Here is a 21,106-nt window from a genome sequence, read left to right on the forward strand (position 1 = left end):
AGTGATTTCGCGCGAGAATCTTTCCATGAATAATTATTGTGGATATCCCAAAAACATAAATGTCAACCAAGGCAAACTATAATACTAAAAGGATAACTCCCCCCATTCCTCCCCAAAGATGAGCTTTTTGAGAGCACAGGTTTAAAAGAGGGGACTTGCAAGGGGTCTTGACTGCTCATAAGCTCAATCATCTGCCATCTGAAGTAGTCTAGTGCAGCGGTTCCCAAACCTGTTCCTGGAGACACCTCAGCCAGTCAGGTTTTCAGGATATCCACAATGAATATTCATGACAGAGATTTGCATGCACTGCCTCCATTGTATCCAAATCTCTCTCATGAATATTCATTGTGGACATCCTGAAAACCTGACTGGCACTGGTCTAGTGGATAGAGCACTCAGTTGACAACCAAGGAAGCCCGATTCAAATTCTGCTGCTGCTCCTTGTGACCTTGGGCAAGTCACTTCACCCCCTATTGTCTCAGGTGAAAACAGACTATAAATCCTCTGGGAATAGGAAAATATCTAAATGCACTTGAATGTAACACCTCGAACTACTACTGAAAAGGGTGCGAGCTAAATGCAAGCTAATAAACCTTTTACGGCTCAAAAACAATAACCCCACCTCTAGGTCCACTTTTCCCATGAAACTGTTTTGGAGTGCAAAAGCATAGGCCTTAGAAAATAAAAATGCAATAAAGGACCCCATTTACTAAGCCAAGCTGTAGGCATGCTATCATTTAACACACGCTAAAAATTACCTTGTGCTAGTGCTAGAGACACCCATAGGAATATATGGGTGTCTCTATCATTAACGTATGCTAAAAACGCTAGCACACCTTAGTAACAAGAGTCCCAAGTATGTTAGATATATGCTTGCTTCATTTTAAGCTCAAATTCCAAGCTTGTAATACAAGAGAAAAAAAACCACCACCAGCATTAGAACCATCAAGGAGCACAATATTTTTATCTTTTCTAGTAACCTGGCGCTCGGGCAACATATGTTTTTAAAATGAACATGCAAAAAATTTCATAAAAATCCAAAGCCGTTATGCCGCGTGGACACTAACCTTCAACTAGGGAAGTCAATAATGTCACGTTAGCAGCTTTCCTCCTTCCAGCTGGAAGATTCAAACCAATTTTATCCAATTTCTCACGCAATGATCTTCCACCATTTTTAGATTTTGCTCTGTAATAAATCGGAAAGAGACATGATCTTGCTTCAGGTCATTACAACTTTGAATGTTTTTTTTTAAGATATATAACCAAACAAGGAATTTTTTTACTTATAAAAGCCAAGAGAACCCCCCCTCCCCCAAAGAGGAACTAAATTGTTTGACATACAAGGAAGTCATGCATTAAAACAGTCTTTTATATTCTCACGATTTTGTCTACAAAAGAATCTCTTCTGAATGGACATGATGAATTCATCTTAAGGGCCGATAATGTAAGGAACTGCCGTTAAGAGATGGCATGCAGCTTGCCAAGTTTCATCTATAAAAATGTGTCTTGATTCTTTGTGCTAGGGTACCAGAGGTCAATTACTTATACTTTAACATACGTATTAAGAGAAAAGCACATTTGCAGATTAAAATTTGAGGAAATGAGGTACCTATAATGCTTTTGTCAGCGCCATAGATGAACCTACAAGCTTACACCCCCCTCCCCAATTTGTCTTTCAAACCCCCTGATATGACTTTATCAAATTTTCCCCTTATTACCCTATCTCCCTTGCCAAGAACAACCCTATAAGTGACACCATATTCTTTAGCATGAATTACAGATAAGGCACCTTCTAAAAGCCATTTGCCCAGGTAAATAAGTATGCTTATTAGGTGTATCCAGGGCTTTGAGGGGGTACTGAGTACCGGCACCTTTTCCATTGTCTGCTAAAATTGACCCATGGTCCCCAAGTTTTAATGAAAGAGCTCAGGCTCTACACACCAACTCTGTCTTGTCATAAATTCTATGACTAGTTGCAGGGGGCCTGGCTATTATGGGGTGGGTCCTTCAGTGATCACCCCACCCCTAAAGAGTGGCCTAGCATTTGAGTACCGGCACCCTTTTTGCTAGAATAAACACACTGGGTGTATCATTAGTATTATGCTAACCTTGTATTAAATCTCTGGTATTTGAATTCCAGTGCTGTTAAAAGTGTATATTTTTATACTGTTTCATGGTAGTTCTATTATTTAGGTTTCAATCTACTTTTTTTCAAATTTACCTCATTTACTATATTTATGTTTGTTCTTAGTTATTGTACTATTGTTATGCTGTTGTCAAATTTGTAAGTTTTAGGTTAAACTGTACCTGCTGAACACCACCTTGGGTGAATCTCTCCATAAAGGCTTTTAATAAATCCCAATAAATAAATAAAATTGAAAAAAAAAAAAAGTTATTTTAGCCACCATCCCTGTAAAATAAACTACTGGACCTAAATTTTCCTAGGTCATCTAGTCTGTCTTGTAGCTAATATGACCTTTCATAAAAGAATAATGATATCACCAAAAAGACTTTACAATAAATAGGAGGTAATTTTAGTTAAGAGTTATTAGCAAAGGATCACAATATGGGTATTTGAATAACCTTAGCCGATCAGATCCTCCAGCTAAGAACAGCATGCTCCACAAGAGAAGATAGCCCCTTGATGCTAACATTTTTATGACTGGCTTCTAAGAAATATGCTCCCTCACTCAGGTCAGTATAGCATGCGTTAGGGATAATGCCATGTGGATATACAACCGTAAAAGATTTGAGTCTAGATTTGTCATCAGTACTGAAATACTATGATGCTACTTAAAGGAATGGAATACAGTAGAACAGGAGCCGATAAGCAGCAATTGACCCATCTAGTTTGCCCAGTTAAACCGAGAAGGAACAGCATTTTCAGAAAGGTCTGAATCTTGACAAAATATAAAGGAGCCCTTTTACTAAAGGTTGATAGAGCTACTGCTGCATTGGGGAATGGCAAACCGGTCTCTGCCACACGACAACTCCGGTGCTGGAAAATGCATTTTTATTTTCTAGCACCAGGGGCTTACCCATTGGTAATAGTTACCTCTGGGGTAGTGTAGGAGCCCTTACCACCTCCTAAATGGGTGGCAGTTAAGGGCTCCCTTAGGAAATGGCCACACAGCAAGTGGCTCACTTACCACATGGCCAGTTCCCTTTTTAAAAAGCCACAACCTTAACGTGTGTGGCAGTGGCGTAGTGAGGGCGGCTGACACCCGAGGCGGGTCACCACTGCGCACCCCCCCCCCTTGGCGTGCGCACCCCCTCCCCCCCTCGGAGTGCATTCTTACCACTGGCGCTCCGCCCAGACTGCACGTCGTCACTGGGAGCTGCATCGGCTCCGCTGGTTCCTTGCTCTTTCTGCCCCGGAACAGGAAGTAACCTGTTCCGGGGCAGAGAGAGCAGTGAACCAGCGGAGCCAACACCCCCCAGCGGCGTGCACCCGGGGCGGACCACCCCACCACCCCTCCTTCCTACGCCACTGGTGTATGGTAAAAAGGGGGCCTCAGTACATGGCGAATCCATGCATCAATGCTACCACAGGGTCCCCTTTACCACAACTTTGCAAAAGGGGCACAAAATGATTTTTTTTTTTTAAATCAAAAGCCCATCATGCAATACTGCCTAATCCAGTAGTAGGCAACATGAAAAAACAGGTTCACCTTCTGAGTACTCCTCCAAGTAAGGAGGCATTTAAGCATTCCGGAGGAGAAAGCCTTCTCTGAACTTCTGCCACCGTTACTTTATACTTTGACGTGGAGCTCAGTAGAGAAAGTCTCCCAGGAACAGAGCAAAATACTTCATTGGGGTTTATCACCACACCCAGTAACCCATCCTTTTGGTATGGGATGTTCAATGCATTATGTTTGGTTATTGAAATAGGACCTGTTAAAATGAAAAATTCAAAGTTGTGAGCTTAAATAGAAAATACAGTCAAGTCGCACATATAAAACAAATCTAATAGATTTTATTTCACTTTGTCCCAAAAACAGTCTTGCAAAACTGAAGATACCAAAAAAAGGGAGGGGGCTCAGTTATCTACCTCCCACAACCATCAATCTTTATAGCACAAAAACCAGTATGTTGGTAGAAGGCTCCATTCACGTACTGCCCTCTCTGAACTCAAAAGCCACAGACGCAGATTAAAACAAATAAGTCTTGAAACTTAAAGTAGCCTTGAACACCAAGAACCATTTTTTTATTCCAGGAATGGTGTGAAGCACATGGGGATAGCAGTGAAGAATGAAAGGGTTAATGCTAGCTTTGCCTTGGCATAAAATTAGCAATACAATCTATTAACTTCAAGCTTCTAGTGTAATGCAAGGTGCTGGCATTTTCTCCATTGAGATCACGGAGGGAATCCTTGGTTCTAGCATCTAATAGTAACAGGTAAGATCTTGCTGCTATAGACCACTTCCCTCAACAGAAGTATTGCTGCTGATAAAAAGCAGTTTAACTAGTACATGTGGTACCAAAACTTCTGTGAAGTACGTTTAAATATTATATATATATATATCTTTTGTTCTCTATGGGTGCTATGCAGTCATTAATAATGTTTAATTAAGAACTTTTCCCACGGATAGCACAGATTCATGATCAACCAACATCCTAAGCTGTAACTTCATTGGTCAAAGCAAGTTGAACGATATAAGGACTTATTTTATCAGGTGTAGAATGAATGAAGGCCAACTGGTCTTTTTAGTTTTTGGCACTGTTTTAGTTCCCTTCCATCATTAAAAAAACATTGCATCTCTAGCACATATGCAAAGAATACAATGAGTACCTCAAAAAATGTGTTCCATCAAGTATCAACCTTTTTGCATACTGCTCCAATAATGTTCTTGCAAAATAACACACAATCACATGCGCTTATGTATGTCAACTACTCTGACAAGCCCATTGTTAATTAAAAAATTAAAACAAAAATTAAGTTGTTTCAAAACCTGTTGAGTTCTTTAAACTGAAATTTGGAAGGTTTTGCAGTTATTGTGAAAATCTCTTCCCAAAAATCCTAAACTTGATCCAGATTATTAAAATAAATAAATTTAAAAAAAAAGTACAGCCCTTAAAAACTAAAATAGAAAATGGTTACCAACAAGAACATTTCATTCTTCAGTGCCAACCATGTGCTCCACCAGCTCAAAAACTTCAGATATTAATCTTTACAAAGAGCAGCTCAGAAGAGAGTAAAAATATTTCCCACTTGATACCGCTTTTGTTAAAGCTGAAATGGGGGGGGGGGGGGAGGGGGGGTCCATTAGATTTTTGCTGTAGCTTATTGTTCTGCATAAACTGTGCCATACTTATTGAAAACAAAATTGGCATTTTCAAATGTGGAAATCAAGATTAAAACCCTGCAACTAGTTTTCCAGGGGAGAAGGTTTAACAAATCTTACTTACTTCTCTTTGTTTTGCACTGTTATGAAAAGTTAGTGTTCCTTTATAAACAAACTCCAGCACTGTATTTATAAGCATTAATGGCCATTATATTAAAGTTCCTTGGGGCAAAGCTCTCCCTTATCTAACCTATCTGTAAAGTTGTAATCAGTTCTCACATTGCCTAACAAAGGTTTACTTGGTGCCAAGACAATATGCCTTGACTAGTACAAGAATTTGTTCTCCAGCTGATAGAAAGGAGAATAGCTAAGAAACTGAACCACATCTGCCTGCATGGCAGTGGGAAAAATTCTTTCCCTCTCCCCTGACCAAGAGAAGTAGAATGTTGCGCATCCCTCATACTGAAACGATAATTTGCCTTGCAAACTAACATTTCTTAATATTGATCCGTTAACTAGCAGAGACGTCTAACCATAGGCCCCATGTACTTCACTTTTTATGGCTGGGGGGAGGAGCTTAAGTTTGTGAACCCTGTTATCCATTATTCAAATTTAAACAAAGCAAACAATGAATACTTCTAATGGGGAGGCAAGCCTCTATTTCACCTTCTTGCTTCAAGAGGGGGAAAAATATATATATATTGGGATCCCGTTCTCAAAAGAAAACGAATGGATCGAAGCAAAAAGTTTCCTCAGCCATTTGAAAACTACTTTATTAACACCCTTCATAATATTTTCTTCTACAAAAAACGGGTACAGTTTGCAAAAAAAAAAAAAAAAAAGTAGGTTCTGGGTAAAATGCATTTCATAATTCAAGCTACCAATGTGTAAAGCAAAAACCAAACCAAACTAGAAAGAAAAGGTGAAAAGGCTCATTCACAAACAGTAATGTAAAAGGTAATCCAAAATGCATCTGACTTTGTCCAATGAACACGGACTTTTTTTTTTTTTTTTTTTTAGTAAACTTAATTTTTCTATACAAAATTTTCTACCGTTTCAGCATCGACTTTCCATAGTATGGCAGGGACTTAGCTGCACATCAGCTGTATCTTGGACACCTCTAATCAATTAAAACAGCCAGGATTCAATGTGAAACCAAAAGCGAGAGTTTGTTTCATTGCGGTTATGAGATCGCCTGGTATCTGTTAACATTCCCCTTTCAAATTTTAACTCTTCTGGTTCCTCCAATGTGCTTTTGCTTGAACTCTATTCAGAATTTTTTTTAATAGTGTTATTCTTACTTTCCAACCAGAAATGTTATAGGAAACAGCCAATCTGTAGATAAGTCACGGAAAATTCATAGAGAAGCCAATTTAAAATCTTTGATGAGAAAAGATGCGAGTGATAGCTTGCGACATGCCACCTAATACTTAATAAATCCCTTATTTTATGTAAAACTAACCTTTTTTAATGACTGTCTGGTCATGCATTATTAAATTCTGATCGTCCACGTTCTGGAAAAAAAAAGGAGAAAATGTCCCTTTCAGAGAAAGCGAAACGATTAATTCACAAATACTTCCCACCTGCCTAAATAAATGTTCGCGCAATATGGCCCTCATTTAATAGTCATAGCAGATCATAACCCAATTATGGCTCACTATGCGCTGGTAAACAGGGGCCAATATTTCTCTGCCTATATTGGTTAAAAAGTGAATATCCTTAAAAACAATTGTTTAAAATGTACTCAACTCATTTTTCCGTCAGAATAAAAAAAAATGCATACTGCAAAAATTTCATAATAGTTGGCCTTCCAGAATTAATTAATTCAAATTAAAAAATAGAATAACATTGTACTTAAATTACCAATGGTATTGTCTGTGTTATACACACAATTGTTTTAAAAGTAATCAATATAGTCAGCCAGAAGTATTATACAACCGAACAGAAAATGTAATAAAATCTCATTTATCCCTAGTAAATTTTGTACGGACCCTATACCGAACAAAACGTTTTAAGTTACAAATTAAAATACCAGACGTTTAAATGGAAACACAATACGAGAACAAGTAACAGCTTTACCTGAACGTCTTCCATTTGGTGACCCATGTCAGGCAGGCCCAGATTATCTGGAAGAGTTGAGGGATCAAGTCCATGAGCGTGCTGTAGCAATAGTTCTGATCGTCTGTAGGTGTCTCGCCTTAACCCCGATCCAACTTCCAGGGCAGAGATGTGAGGGACAAGTCCTGGCCTAGCGTGGTGAGCAAGGCTGGAGTGCTCATGGTTTGGTCTGTTCGGCCACGACTGCTGTTGACTGGGCGGAGGAGGAGGAGGTTGGTGGAGAGGGTTAATGGAAAAGGGGTCTCCTAGGTGAGAGTAGGGGTCGTTGGCCTGGGAATAAGGCAAATGCTGGTAAGGTGGTGGAAAGTAGGGAGGCTGGAAGTCAGAGGCCCCCGAATGTGAAAGAGGTGGGGCTGGGGTGTACAGGTGCTGACTGACTGCCGGCAGGTGGGGTAACCGGGGGTTTCCATTACTACTCCCATCATGTCTATCCTGAAAAAAACAAATGAAAACGGATAAATCATTTAGGTCATGGTCTTCGATTTCCAGTAATTTAACAAAAAAGAGCAATCTCTTGGTAAGCAGCGTTTGAGAAACAGTATTGATTTTCTGAATGAATCTTAATGCATTGTATTCGAGATGTATACATTGCAGGTGTGCATTGATACATACACGGGTTTTTTTTCCTGGTTGTCTTGAAATCGAGCTGGATTTTAGTAAATTTCATTGATTGAAACAAGTTGTAAATAACCGTTTAACACTTTTTATTGCTAATATTCTTGTGACTGTTCCCAATGCAGACGTAACCAAGGACATATCAACGTCTATTTTGAGAACCCTCCTGTAAACATTCTGCAGGGTTTTGTCTAAAATCTGAGTAGAAACCGAAATTCCTCATCGTGGCTCTTTTGTTGGTATAAACAGTCATAATATAATGCCTGGCATACTAAGAAGCCTAGATACACAATATTCAAATACGACTACTTCCAAACAAGCTTTGGAATTGAAATTTTCAAGCGTATGGAAGTTTGCAGAAAGTTTAATGGTTTTAAACTGAAAATTAAGCCATGTTTAAAAAAAAAAAAGTTTTAAATAAGGCCCCTTCTTTCCAACCTGGGGGTAAAAGTGAATTTTTTTTCAAATAAAATCGCTCGACTCATTTGCATTCAATGGAAACAAAATAAAAGCGTTGTGAAATGGTTAAACCAAATGGCTGTTTTAATGTAACATAAAAAGTGATTTTCTACCTCGATATTTTTTCATGTGCAAGTGTTCACAACGGAAAACTTTAATCGGCTATAGGAAGAATAAATGCATCCTTTTGTGCCAGGTTTACTTTATTATGCTCAAATGTTTGGCCCATTTTTTTTTTTATTTGCGGTTGGAGTGCTGCGTCTCGTCGATCGGTGGATTGGGCAGATTACGGCTCCACGGTCATTAAAACGACAGGGCTAGTTAATCAGAAGAGAAAGGCGTCCAGTGGCGAGCGTTCCTCCCAGCTATATACCTCCCATTGATTTCAAGTGACTACAGGAGCCCATGACCAACTGAGGGAAAAAAAAAGGTGATTCAGCTTTTCTTAAAAAAAAAAAAAACCCTCTACAAGCAAAAATATATATATAATAATAAACTGTGCAGATATTAGATTACATATCTAGATTTTTTTTAATCCCAACGTGTTCCAAGAGATTTAAGCTACACAGAAGTTTTGTGCTATAAAACTAGTTTGTTAAGTAACTCATTCGCAGGTTTGTGATTTTCTCACAGCGCCCTCATTTCTACAGAGAACTTTTATCCGGAAGAAACTATTAGCAACCCAGCCCGCCATTAAACAGTTAACCTAGTCATTCCAGGTGAATTAAATACATGGGGCGCTGGGATTCTTTTGATCCTCGGGGAGGGGGGGAGGGATAAGACCGCTTTCAAAGTCCATCCCTCTGGAACTCTTCTCCCCTCACATTCCCCCTGGAACCTTCATATCGTCTAAAAGTCTTTAGACTGTTTAAACATGTCACCCATTCTTTGCATAAGAACAGGAAACCTTTCCTGAAGTTTTCAGTTTTCTGCTCGTCTCTAGCGCCTACTAGTTGTCAGTGTTTGACTTTTTTTTTTTTGTTGTTCCAACTAGACGGGACGGGCTTAGGCCCTTGCCGAGTCATCTGGTTTGAATCAACTTTTCTGCCCGTGAGTGGATTTCACACTTCCTACTTCCAAGGCGCCTGGAACTTATATCTCACAGCTTTTGCGACTAAAGGTTCCCATTTCTGAAAAGTAGACAAGCTTAATGGTTTCCCCGGGGGGTGCTTAGCTACAATGCAAAAGAAGTTTCCACGTGCTTGTGACAGACTGAAGCACCCCAGCCTAGCAGAGCCAAGCCTGTTTTTTTAACTCGCTTTCTTTGCGGACCGTCACGTAAATGGTTCTTCTTCGTAGCGGTCAACACAACTCTCCAAAAGTTATTTCGCTTGTGTTTTTAAGATGTTTTATTTAAGATACACCCTTACAAATAGCATTTCTCCATCTATTCCAAATCGCAGGCCGGACAAAACCCACGTTAGGTGTAGGCAGCAGGAAGAGTTAAGCATGCAACGGTTACAAACGTTATTAGCGATCTTTAGCTATCGGGTTTATATAAAAACAATTAGCGAAGCTTGCCAGAAGCACACTCTATACAAAGAGGCGATAATCGGAGCATATATCCTGCAACAGTGGGCTATGTTACGTTTAGGACAAAACACATTATCGGGTCCATGGGAAAGCGGCAAATTAACATGAAACCCAAAATAAGAAGGGGGTGAGGGAATCACACGTGCAGGAATCACTCAAAGCATCCCAAGGTCCAGAGAATTGTGCTAAGCTTACCTCACAATCATCTTCATATTTCACATTATCTGCTAGCTTCCACAGCATGGCGTCCAGCGTCCCCCTCCCCCAAAAGTCACCCCAAGCCCAATAAAATCCACACAAATGAAGTAAATCCCAAAATGTATGAAAACAGCTCTTGGATCTCAGTTGTCAGGCATAAGGGCTCCTCTTGAACAGATCTCCCTGTAATAGCCACAGACAGAGGTTTCGCCTTACTCTGCTGCTCTCCTAGTCCGCCCTTAATGCTAATATGATTGTCATCATGACTCCTCCCTAAGGACGGATTTGTAGTTGCAAATTTAGCTATACCCTTCAGGGAACTGAGCCAATCAGGGGGGAATAGTGAATGGAAGACCCGCCCGGTCCTGTCTGGACTGGCAGCCTGGCACATTTCCACTGAATCAGCGTGGGATCTTAAGCCTGGCTGGCACAAAGAGAAATGAATGGGAACTAGACAAAAAGGGCTGGAAATAATTTCGCATATAATTTTGCAAGGGTTGAGAAATGGAAATCAGCCCTTTCTTTATGACAGAAAACATCATCTGTTTAATGAATTCTACTGTTGCTTTAACATGTAAGACTATATGTTCGCACAGATAGATTCACTTTTGAAAACCAGCTGTGCCAGAGGGTGGGTAATCCAGTGATTCTCGGCTGAGTAGGAATTGGGGGGGGGGGGTGAAAAAATTCATTCAGAAGGCCCCAAAACGAAAGAACACGATGCACTTTTAATACGAGCTGTATGCTCGGAAGAATTAAAGCAGTTTAAATGGTAATATTCAGCACCGTGGCTGCCTGCAGCACTCTAAATTTACACTTTCTTAAAGAAAAACACACACACACACATATAAAAACCCCTGTTTTTAGAACCTGCAGATTGGAAGAGAGCTGCATTTGAAAATGTCAAAAAAAGACATTTTCTGACTTTTCCCCAAAGAGCAGAGGAAAACAATGCTTTAGATATTATTTTGTTACAATTGGCCAAAAGTGAAAGTACTCGAAAAGTATATTCTGCAGTGCAAACAAACGTCAGTGAATAAATTCCTCCCCTTTTTTCAATTTATCCCGCGTAAAGATAAGGGCGAGTTTCAGGACCAGAAAAACTGATACGCAGGTACTGGCTGGATGTATGGGGGAGGCTTGATAACATCCATCTTAGTGAATATTACCGAGACCCTTCCACTAATATCAGTTATTTGGAAAAAGAAAATTAAAGTGTAAAATTAATGTGAGGTATTTGTCAGTACTTACATTACAAATTACATCTTGCAAGCTACAGACTAGTATAAGGGAAAATTAGATTACTCTTATGGGTTTCCTGGTGAATAAATAACTATTTTCAGCAGCTTTTTTTTTTTTTTTAATTCCAATGTTCCACTCAAGTAGGAGAAACAACCTTAGCGTTATTCTTCTTTTAAGTAGGGATTGCCGTGTAACGCCACGATATATTTTGGGGGTCATTTTCAAAGCACTTTCAAAGCTCCATCGGTTAATATATAATAATGGTCTTCTGGGCAATTCAATTAAAAAGAAGAAAAAAATGATTGTTTTAAAAGAAGTTAAAAAGGTAAGGAAGTTGTTAAATCATCAGTCTGCTTTACTCGGTATTTACTGGGATTTAAGAAACGTATTTTCACTTATTGAGACAGCTGGAAATACCAAAATATTACACGTTTCTCTTTTCTTGAAACCAAAAAAATTGTTACAGGCCCAGGCCCTTCAATGGGTAGAGCACCGATAAGAAAGTTTTTTTTTTTCCACGCTCTTAAAGAAAGAAAAAAAAAAAAAAAACGAAGCTAAGAAAACTACCGAGAGCAATTATCTGCTTGAAACAACTGGAAGGTGTTCTTTTCATCCAGGTGCTGAGTCACATCAATTGAATTAAACCCATAATCACCGGGGAATCTCTGCTAATCTTCATTACCATTTTTGGTGGAGTCTCATTTTAAATTGACCCTGCTGTTCGAGATGGCGAGGTCTTTGAAATGCAGGTTGCCTTTTCTGCAAACGCCAGTAAAAGCAAGTGTTTTGCTTATGCTCATTTCTAAAGGAACTTGGCGTCATTAAGACTGGGAATATAAATAAATTTAAATCAAAGACAGAGCCGAAAACTTGCTTAGGCTGAAAAAAAAAGAAGTTTGAATCATAAAGCTCTGAAACTTACAGCACAAATGAGATCATTTTCCGATTATAATAACTTCTCTTGGCAGAAATGCGAAGTCTATTCCTTTTTTGCAATGCAATATAAAACCTAATACAGATTACTTCAGTGTTTTATAAAGATCTTGAAACCCTTGGTAGAGCCAAAGAATAGTTTACAAGCATAAAGGTTGTTTTTTTTTCTAAATTAGTCTACTTGAATTGGAGCTAAATTTCACTATGCTTTTTCCCCCCTCCAACACGGAATTATAGACAGATAGCGAGTCTGGTCTCCTGTATGGATATCAATAGAAATCAAACAAAATAAAACATGGAAAAGAAAATAAGATGATACCTTTTTTATTGGACATAACTTAATACATTTCTTGATTAGCTTTCGAAGGTTGCCCTTCTTCCTCAGATCGGAAATAAGCAAATGTGGAAGAAGGGCAACCTTCGAAAGCTAATCAAGAAATGTATTTAGTTATGTCCAATAAAAAAGGTATCATATTATTTTCTTTTCCATGTTTTATTTTGTTTGATTTCTATTGGTAACCTTTAAGAGTGGACTAACACGGCTACCACACTCCTCTACTGTGTGGATATGAAAGAATCTAAATGCCACCTGGGCATATTCTTAGATTAATAAAAGGGCTAGTGTTTTCAACTTTGAAACTCTACTTGAATACTTTTCTCCCATGCTTCAAATATCAACCGAGAGTTAGCGTGATGGGTTTTGGTGACTGGCTGCCCTTTCACGTGACAATATTTACACTGCATACACTGGTTTCTTATTTATACTGAGGTTTTTTTAATGGCATTGATCTGTCAGGCCCTTATATTTACATCACTACACTTGTTTTATTTACTTAACACACTTCCTATATGAAATTTTCTTTGGATATAGTATCAAGACTGGAAACACAAGACGCCATATGGAAAGGGCATCTTATACTTTAAAATAGTGCAAGATATTGTATGCAAAGAATTAACCAGATAAATGTAGCAGTTTTTTTTTTTTAAATTGTCCTTGGCTAGTTATTCTCATCCCCCCCCCCCCCCCCCCCCCCCCCCCCTAGAAGTACAAGTATTTTGAAGTTTCTGGAATCTTCCGACTTCAACCTTGTACATAACATCTGTATGTTAAATCTTTTTATGCAACACCCCCTCCCCCAACACACACATTTTTTTCAACTCTCAAATATACAGACTAACTTTCAGTCTCAGACTACAAGATCTTCCTTATTCCATATTTGCATATTGCACCGAATATACCGTTTTTATTCAAATGACAACTGATTACAATCTGGTTATTGGGGAAAAGCAATTTAATTTTGATTATTAACAGAAGCGAATACAAGAGTTTTGTTAGTTATGTGCGAGGAAGAATTGATTTTTCAGAGAACAGTTGATTGATATCTGAAAAGCGCAGTTCTGTCCTCATACCATACCTTCACTTAGGTGCTTTTTCGTGGTGTGAAATAAATTTTTAATTTAAAAGTACAGTGTTCATTAAGGCAGCAGTATATACTTCAGTGACATCTCGTTATCCAGATATTTCTTCATGTGCCAACGTTTCCAAGTGTTCCCTAAACCCTGTCATTCTCACCCACAAGCTCTGCGGGGGCGGATTAGAATTATAAATTATGACAACACATCAAATTCCACGAAAAAAAATGCACCACAATCTTTAACAAATGCAAAAGAATAATGACATTTTTTTTAAACCGTCATGATGGAAAACAAGAGAACTTTTCAAATCCATAAATATTCCTTCAGAAGTTTTACCTAGTCAACCCACAATTAATTTACGCCGACATCTGGGTATTTGAAAGATTTAACCGGTAAGGGAACTCTGACTTATATGAATCTTTTCAATCCAAATGCAAACTCAGTTTACAAACACAAATTAACCAGGTTAACAGTATTTTAAAAAGTTACTTAGCAAAAAGTTGTTTCGTCCACACTGATTTCCTATGGTCTTAGTTTTGCAAAATAACTTACAGGTGTACTATAGAAAAACTGCATCATCCGGTTTATTTAAACTTTATTCATTTATTTATGTATTTTTTAAATCAATTTGATCTTTCTCTACCTTCTGGAAGCACTTTTGTAGGTTTACCCCGAAAAAAAGTGGGGCGCATTAACGCTTCACCATTTTGATAATCGCGCGCAAAGGTTAATTTTAATCCAGAATACCAGGCGAGTTAAATTTTGCTGAGTAGACGTTTCTTTTTTTTTTTTTTTTTCCAGTAAAGTACTAAGACCCTTGCTGAGATTTTCTAGTCAGAATAAAGCCATTGCATCTCTAATGCTTGCTTAACGTTTGCATGTCCTGGTTCCTATTTACTCTGCTGGATATGGAAGGCACCTTGCACAGGAAACGTCTGGAAGTTAACGTTTTGGCAAGCTGCTGATTTCTTCTCGTTTTCTGGCTATTTTGCTTGGAAATTCTGTATGAACAGACGTTTAAAGGTACATACCTGCCAGTCGATCTTCCCCAGTAAAGCCATAAGATTCCGAAACTGAGGGGATTTTAACAGTAGTGGTTGCCTGCTTTAACTGTTACCTAAAGATAGAGCGATACACCTGGGCTACTGTACTGACTGCTTTAGGCAACGAGCATGCGCACACGGCTCCTCCTCCAACAAATCAGTAATACATACACCTTAGGAGACAAATTCCAACCCTCTCAACCTAGGTTGGCCAAATATGAACATTTCAAAAAGGTTTTCACTTTTTGCTCTGGTGAAACTGTGCTCTGTTTACACTGAGGAATTAATTCCAGTCCCCACCCCTTTTAAAAGCTATATAACATTTTTTTTTTTTTTACATTTATAATAGAGCGATTTTTAAGACCACGCTTTCATTCCCTCCGAGGTGTTAAATCTCATACAAACGCCTTTTAGAAGAGGTCAGTGTCACTTAGAAATGCTGCAGGGATGTGATATCCGATGAGCTGAGTTTAACAAATTAATATTCCATATAGAATTAACCGGAATATTGATTGATAGACTGCGAGTGATCTAAAACAGTTAAGTGCATGCGTTGACTTTTTAAAACTAACAGGTTGAATCACCAGGGAGACTCCTGGCATTGTGAATTAATGTAAACGGATAGTTCCATTTTAATTGAACACTGATTTTAAAGCAGCTTTCTATCTTAATATCTTGGCGAAGATGTGGGCCCATAGATCCCACATTGCAAATTGTATTTTAGGAACTGTAAAATACAGAGGTGAAGCCTTCTAATTTTGCACAAAGAGTTTTCAACCTGAGTTTGAGAAATTGAATTATAGCCGTTTGTGCAAATACTGTAATGAACTGTTACGAAGTAGCTGCATTTGTGAATTTCTGTTTAAATTTGCACTGGGTTGTGAAGGAGGATCATGCCTTCTACACTGTCTCCCCCCTCCCCCTCATTTCAGAGCTGTGTAAACCCTGGCTTTTTTAATAACCTTCATAACCGAAAAGTTGTATAGTTCTGCTTATATTTTGGAAATCGTATAGTAAGAATATTGTTTAAACGATGTGAAGCTTCTCTTTAAAATCTGGGAGATCCCTGAAACTTTACAAATCCTTATTATTCGACTCGGTATTTTCAGAAGGGAAAAATGTATGTGGGGGAAAACCGTCTAAAATGTAGCCGGTTATATGTTTTCAGTGATTAAGAGCTATCATTATCTATTTTTTTTCTCTTTAACATCGTGACATGCTTTAAAGATGGGAACATTTTGTATTATTATGAGACGTATCCTAATCTGATCTGTGCTCTGAGATGCAGGTTTCCAATAATTTTAGGAATCCAATCCACTCAAACGTTTCCGGCGCAGCGCCTTCCTTTCTTGAGTTATGTAGGTCTGGGTTACCAGATGAATGGTTGAATAGTTTTCCCTAAGGTAAAATTAGTAATTGTCCTTACCACGTTATTATATAATCACCATTTCATTAAAATTACAAATCTGACATTTTCTTGAAGGTGCAGGCCAGGGGTTGGTGCAGGCCAGGGGAAGTAGCATTTATTAATTTTTTTAATGAAATTATTTTGATTCCTTTCATTGGTAGATTTTTTTGATATGTTCCGATAATGATGATGTATAAATTTGGAAGAGCTGGAGTTTTGGTGTGCTGTACTGTAATAACTAACTTTGATTAGGGGTTTGACTCGGCCAGACCTGTGCCTTGAGCATATGTTTGCTTTTTCACCACAGTCCTAAGCAAACGCTAGAAATTCCCATTTTATCGCTCTCCGGATATCCTCTTTACATTTGCACTATTTTGGGGGGGCTCTCAAATGTGCAGTCATCTTGGGGAAAGGGTCTACCTAAATTCTTAAACCGCCAAATAACCATCTCTCGCCTTTTAATTACAGAGAGAAAAAACGGAGGTTTCGGAGCAAGGAAGGTAGGGACAGTGGAAAACGCCTGTTGCAAAATATTTTATAAATCTCCAGCTCCATCAATTAGAGAAAAAAAAAATCATGCAAAGGAAAATTGTAGACAAATAAGTAATCGAGCCCATTTCTTTCCGGGACACACCTGCATATGCAAGCTGGACTTTCCCATTTGTCTACCCCCTCCCCCCCCCCCCCCCAAAAAAAAATGAGAGAGAGAATGCTGGTTAGAATCCTCTCTGGAATCCTGACTCAAACCAAAAAAATAAAAATTTTAGGGTGCTACACACAAAAGGACACCAATATACATAAATGTCTTCTTTTCGTAGTTAGGATAACATTTCAGTTGTTAGCTCTGTCTGATCAGGAAGGTAATAAAAAAAGTGATTAAATAAATACTGATATGAATGGATCAAAACTTTATGAATTAAGGTAGGTTTTAGGCATGTCGTGCTGTCATTCATGTTCAGTACATGGAATGAAATTTAAAAATAATTGTTTTCTATTTGACCAAGAGGGTTTAGTAATATTAAAAAGAGGTTTAACATTGACCCATACTTTGTAAGATAGTCCAGACATCCTCAGCCATGAAAGAACCATCCAATGGCAGAAAATTCAAGCCTGGTGAGAGTTTTCCCTGCCTGTATGAAACTCCGAACCTCAGCTATTTCAGTAACTCTTTTACCGTTTGTAAAGTGAAGAACAGCCAGGAAGTAAAACAAAAACATTTGTGTGTTACTGGCTACTCTAGAATTTGTTTTCCTTTTCCCGTTTTCAATGCACAGGTCAGGGTGGCAGGCAGGGATGAAGGCCAACTTCATAAACACTCCTCCGCCCCCCCCCCCCCCCCACCTTCTTTCCTCCAATCCATCCACAATTAAAAATAGAATGAAAGGATGGAAAAGCAACTCTGGGGTGTCTTCTCTCCAACCTAATTATTTATGCTTCTGTGCTATTCTCTGTCTGCTTCCTTGGTCCCTTCTCCATTCTCTCTTATCACACCCTTATCTTTCTTATTACATCTTTCTTTGTCTTCTTTGCACCTTTTCCACTCTCAATTTCCTTCTGCTATCTCTGTATTTGTTTCCCCCCCCCCCCCCCCAACACACACATACACGCATGTACACATTCTTCCATTACTCCTTTAATGGGGAGATACGAGACTAATCACCCCCTTTTTCTCCCTCGCAAAGAAACAAAAAATAATTATAAGACAACGTTATGATACTATGCATTGATAAGTAAATTATGGAGATCAGAGAAACTTGCTTGGTATAATACAGGCCGCAGCTTTGTTTATTAGTGATAACTCTAGAACCTGAGCTTTAAAAAAATAAAGAAAGTGACATTTATTTATTCAGAACAAAAACCTGACTACCCGCCATTTCACAGCAATAGCCAAATAATGTAAACACCATTTTTTTACCCGCCATATTAGCAAGGTTAACAATTCTAGATGTGGACCTCCATGCCTGTATTGAGCTGGAGCCCAATATTCACCTCCTAGTGAGTATTGAGGCCCTGTCCAGAAGGACTTCCCTTCTGCACAGGTTCTAGCTTGGGTATCCCCCATTAGGGGGAACACCCAAAGGGCAATTCCACCCCCACCAGAAAACAAAGCTTCAGGCCAAAGCACCTCTAAGAAATCGTTCAACAGGAGCTCCAGACCAACATTGGATAAGTGGATCCCATAAGTACATAAGTATTGCCATACTGGGAAAGACCAAAGGTCCATCGAGCCCGGCATCCTGTTTCCAACAGTGGCCAATCCAGGTCACAAATACCCGGCAAGATCCCAAAAATGTACAAAACATTTTATACAGCTTATCCCTGAAATAGTGGATTTTCCCCAAGTCCATTTAATAACGGTCTATGGACTTTTCCTTTAGGAAGCCGTCCAAACATTTTTTAAACTCTGCTAAGCTAACCGCCTTTATCACATTCTCTGGCAATGAATTCCAGAGTTTAATTACATGTTGAGTGAAGAAAACCTTTCTCTGATTCGTTTTAAATTTACTACATTGTAGCTTCATTGCATACCCCCTAGTCCTAGTATTTTTGGAAAGCATGAACAGACACTTCACATCTACCCGTTCAACTCCACTCATTGTTTTATAGACCTCTATCATATCTCCCCTCAGCTGCCTTTTCTCCAAGCTGAAGAGCCCTAGCTGCTTTAGCCTTTCCTCATAGGGAAGTCGTCCCAACCCCGTTATAATTTTCATTGCCCTTCTCTGCACCTTTTCTAATTCCACTATATCTTTTTTGAGATGCGGCGACCAGAATTGAACATAATATTCGAGGTGTTGTTGCACCATGGAGCGATACAAAGGCATTATAACATCCTCATTTTTGTTTTCCATTCCTTTCCTAATAATACCTAACATTCTATTTGCTTTCTTAGCCGCAGCAACACACTGAGCAGAAGGTTTCAACGTATCATCAACGACGACACCTAGATCCCTTTTTTGGTCCGTGACTCCTAACATGGAACCTTGCATGACGTAGCTATAATTCGAGTTCCTCTTTCCCACATGCATCACTTTGCACTTGCTCACATTAAACAACATCTGCCATTTAGACGCCCAGTCTCCCAGTCTCGTAAGGTCCTCTTGTAATTTTTCACAATCCTCCCGCGATTTAATGACTTTGAATAACTTTGTGTCATCAGCAAATTTAATTACCTCACTAGTGATTCTCTAGGTCATTTATAAATATGTTAAAAAGCAGTGGTCCCAGCACAGAGCCCTGGGGAACCCCACTAACTACCCTTCTCCATTGAGAATACTGACCATTTAACCCTACTCTCTGTTTTCTATCTTTTAACCAGTATTTAATCCACAATAGAACACTACCTCCTATCCCATGACTCTCCAATTTTCTCTGGAGTCTTTCACGAGGTACTTTGTCAAATGCCTTCTGAAAATCCAGATACACAATATCAACCGGCTCACCTTTATTCACATGTTTGTTCACCCCTTCAAAGAAATGTAGTAGATTGCTGAGACAAGATTTCCCTTCACTAAATCCATGTTGACTTTGTCTCATTAATCCATGCTTTTGAATATGCTCTGTAATTTTGTTCTTAATAATAGTCTCTACCATTTTGCTCGGCACCAACGTCAGACTCACCGGTCCATAATTTCCCGGATCTCCTATAGAACCTTTTTAAAAAATCGGCGTTACATTGGCCACCCTCCAATCTTCCGGTACCATGCTCGATTTTAAGGATAAATTACATATTTCTAACAACAGCTCTGCAAGCTCATTTTTCAGTTCTATCAGTACTCTAGGATGAATACCATCCGGTCCAGGAGATTTGCTACTCTTCAGTTTGTAGAACTGCCCCATTACATCCTCCAGGTTTACAGAGAATTCATTAAGTTTCTCCAACTCGTCAGCTTCAAATACCATTTCCGGCACCGGTATCCCACCCAAATCTTCCTCGGTAAAGACCGAAGCAAAGAATTCATTTAATCTCTCTACTATGGCTTTGTCTTCCCTGATCGCCCCTTTTACTCCTCGGTCATCTAGTGATCCAACTGATTCTTTTGCCGGCTTCCTGCTTTTAATATACCTAAAAAAAAGTTTTACTATGTGTTTTTGCCTCCAACGCAATCTTTTTTTCGAAGTCCCTCTTAGCTTTCCTTATCAGCGCTTTGCATTTGACTTGACATTCCTTATGCCATTTCTTATTATTTTCAGTTGGTTCCTTCTTCCATTTTCTGAAGGATTTTCTTTTAGCACTAATAGCTTCCTTCACCTATTTAACCACGCCGGCTGTTGTTTGGTCTTCTGTCCTCCTTTTTTAATACGCCCATGCCCATACAAACCAGGACTCATGATATTGGCCCATTAGTGTTTAATTTCATGGCTATTGTGTTCAGTAAGCCATCTCCTGACTGGTCCAACGCCGATCCCCCACAAGCAAGGACGGAGGACAACGTCCAGTCAGCAAAGTGTGGCATGAGGGAACCAGTGTAATATATTTCTCAAGTTGTCATTGACCAAATTGATGAGTTGCATGGTATTAATGGCAGACACATCATTCCCGCCAACGTGAAGAATCAATCAAAAGATCTGGGGCTTTTCCTTCCCTCTTGAAGCACCACATCAAAGGGACCAGGTCCTACCAGTGCATCCTCCTCGGTCACCCCACCAGGAAATACATGCTTCTCACATAGCCAATCCCAAGTGCCATCCAAAGGGCCTTTCCATCGCTCTGCAAGCCTCTCAATGTATGAAAGAGTGCCTCAGAATCCATATTGAATATGCGTTGCCCAGTGGTATTGGTAAAGTTGGATGCCATTCAGGATGGATCACTGCTGTGCACCCTCCCCCAGCACATCACCTGCACACATACACCT

At 39.2% G+C, this 21,106-nt stretch overlaps 1 protein-coding gene across 2 annotated transcripts in view; it reads right to left on the minus strand.

Annotated features, from left to right (window-relative positions):
* TFAP2C (transcription factor AP-2 gamma) overlaps positions 1–15,003 on the minus strand; it is a 38,182-nt gene extending 23,179 nt beyond the window's left edge. Inside the window, exons 1-5 of one of the 2 annotated variants that reach the window (XM_030212190.1) lie at positions 14,831–15,003; positions 7,365–7,835; positions 6,748–6,799; positions 3,672–3,894; positions 1,068–1,186 (exon numbers count right to left, since the gene is read on the minus strand). In XM_030212190.1, the coding sequence (XP_030068050.1) occupies positions 1,068–1,186; positions 3,672–3,894; positions 6,748–6,799; positions 7,365–7,835; positions 14,831–14,860 (895 nt within the window). In that variant the 5' untranslated portion in view covers positions 14,861–15,003. Of the gene's footprint in view, positions 1–1,067; positions 1,187–3,671; positions 3,895–6,747; positions 6,800–7,364; positions 7,836–10,205; positions 10,470–14,830 lie in introns of those variants that run through there. The other variant, XM_030212189.1, reaches the window with a different exon arrangement.
* Between the last annotated feature and the right edge of the window lie 6,103 nt (positions 15,004–21,106).

The sequence above is a fragment of the Microcaecilia unicolor genome, chromosome 8, assembly GCF_901765095.1.
Source record: "Microcaecilia unicolor chromosome 8, aMicUni1.1, whole genome shotgun sequence".
NCBI classification, from domain to species: domain Eukaryota; kingdom Metazoa; phylum Chordata; class Amphibia; order Gymnophiona; family Siphonopidae; genus Microcaecilia; species Microcaecilia unicolor.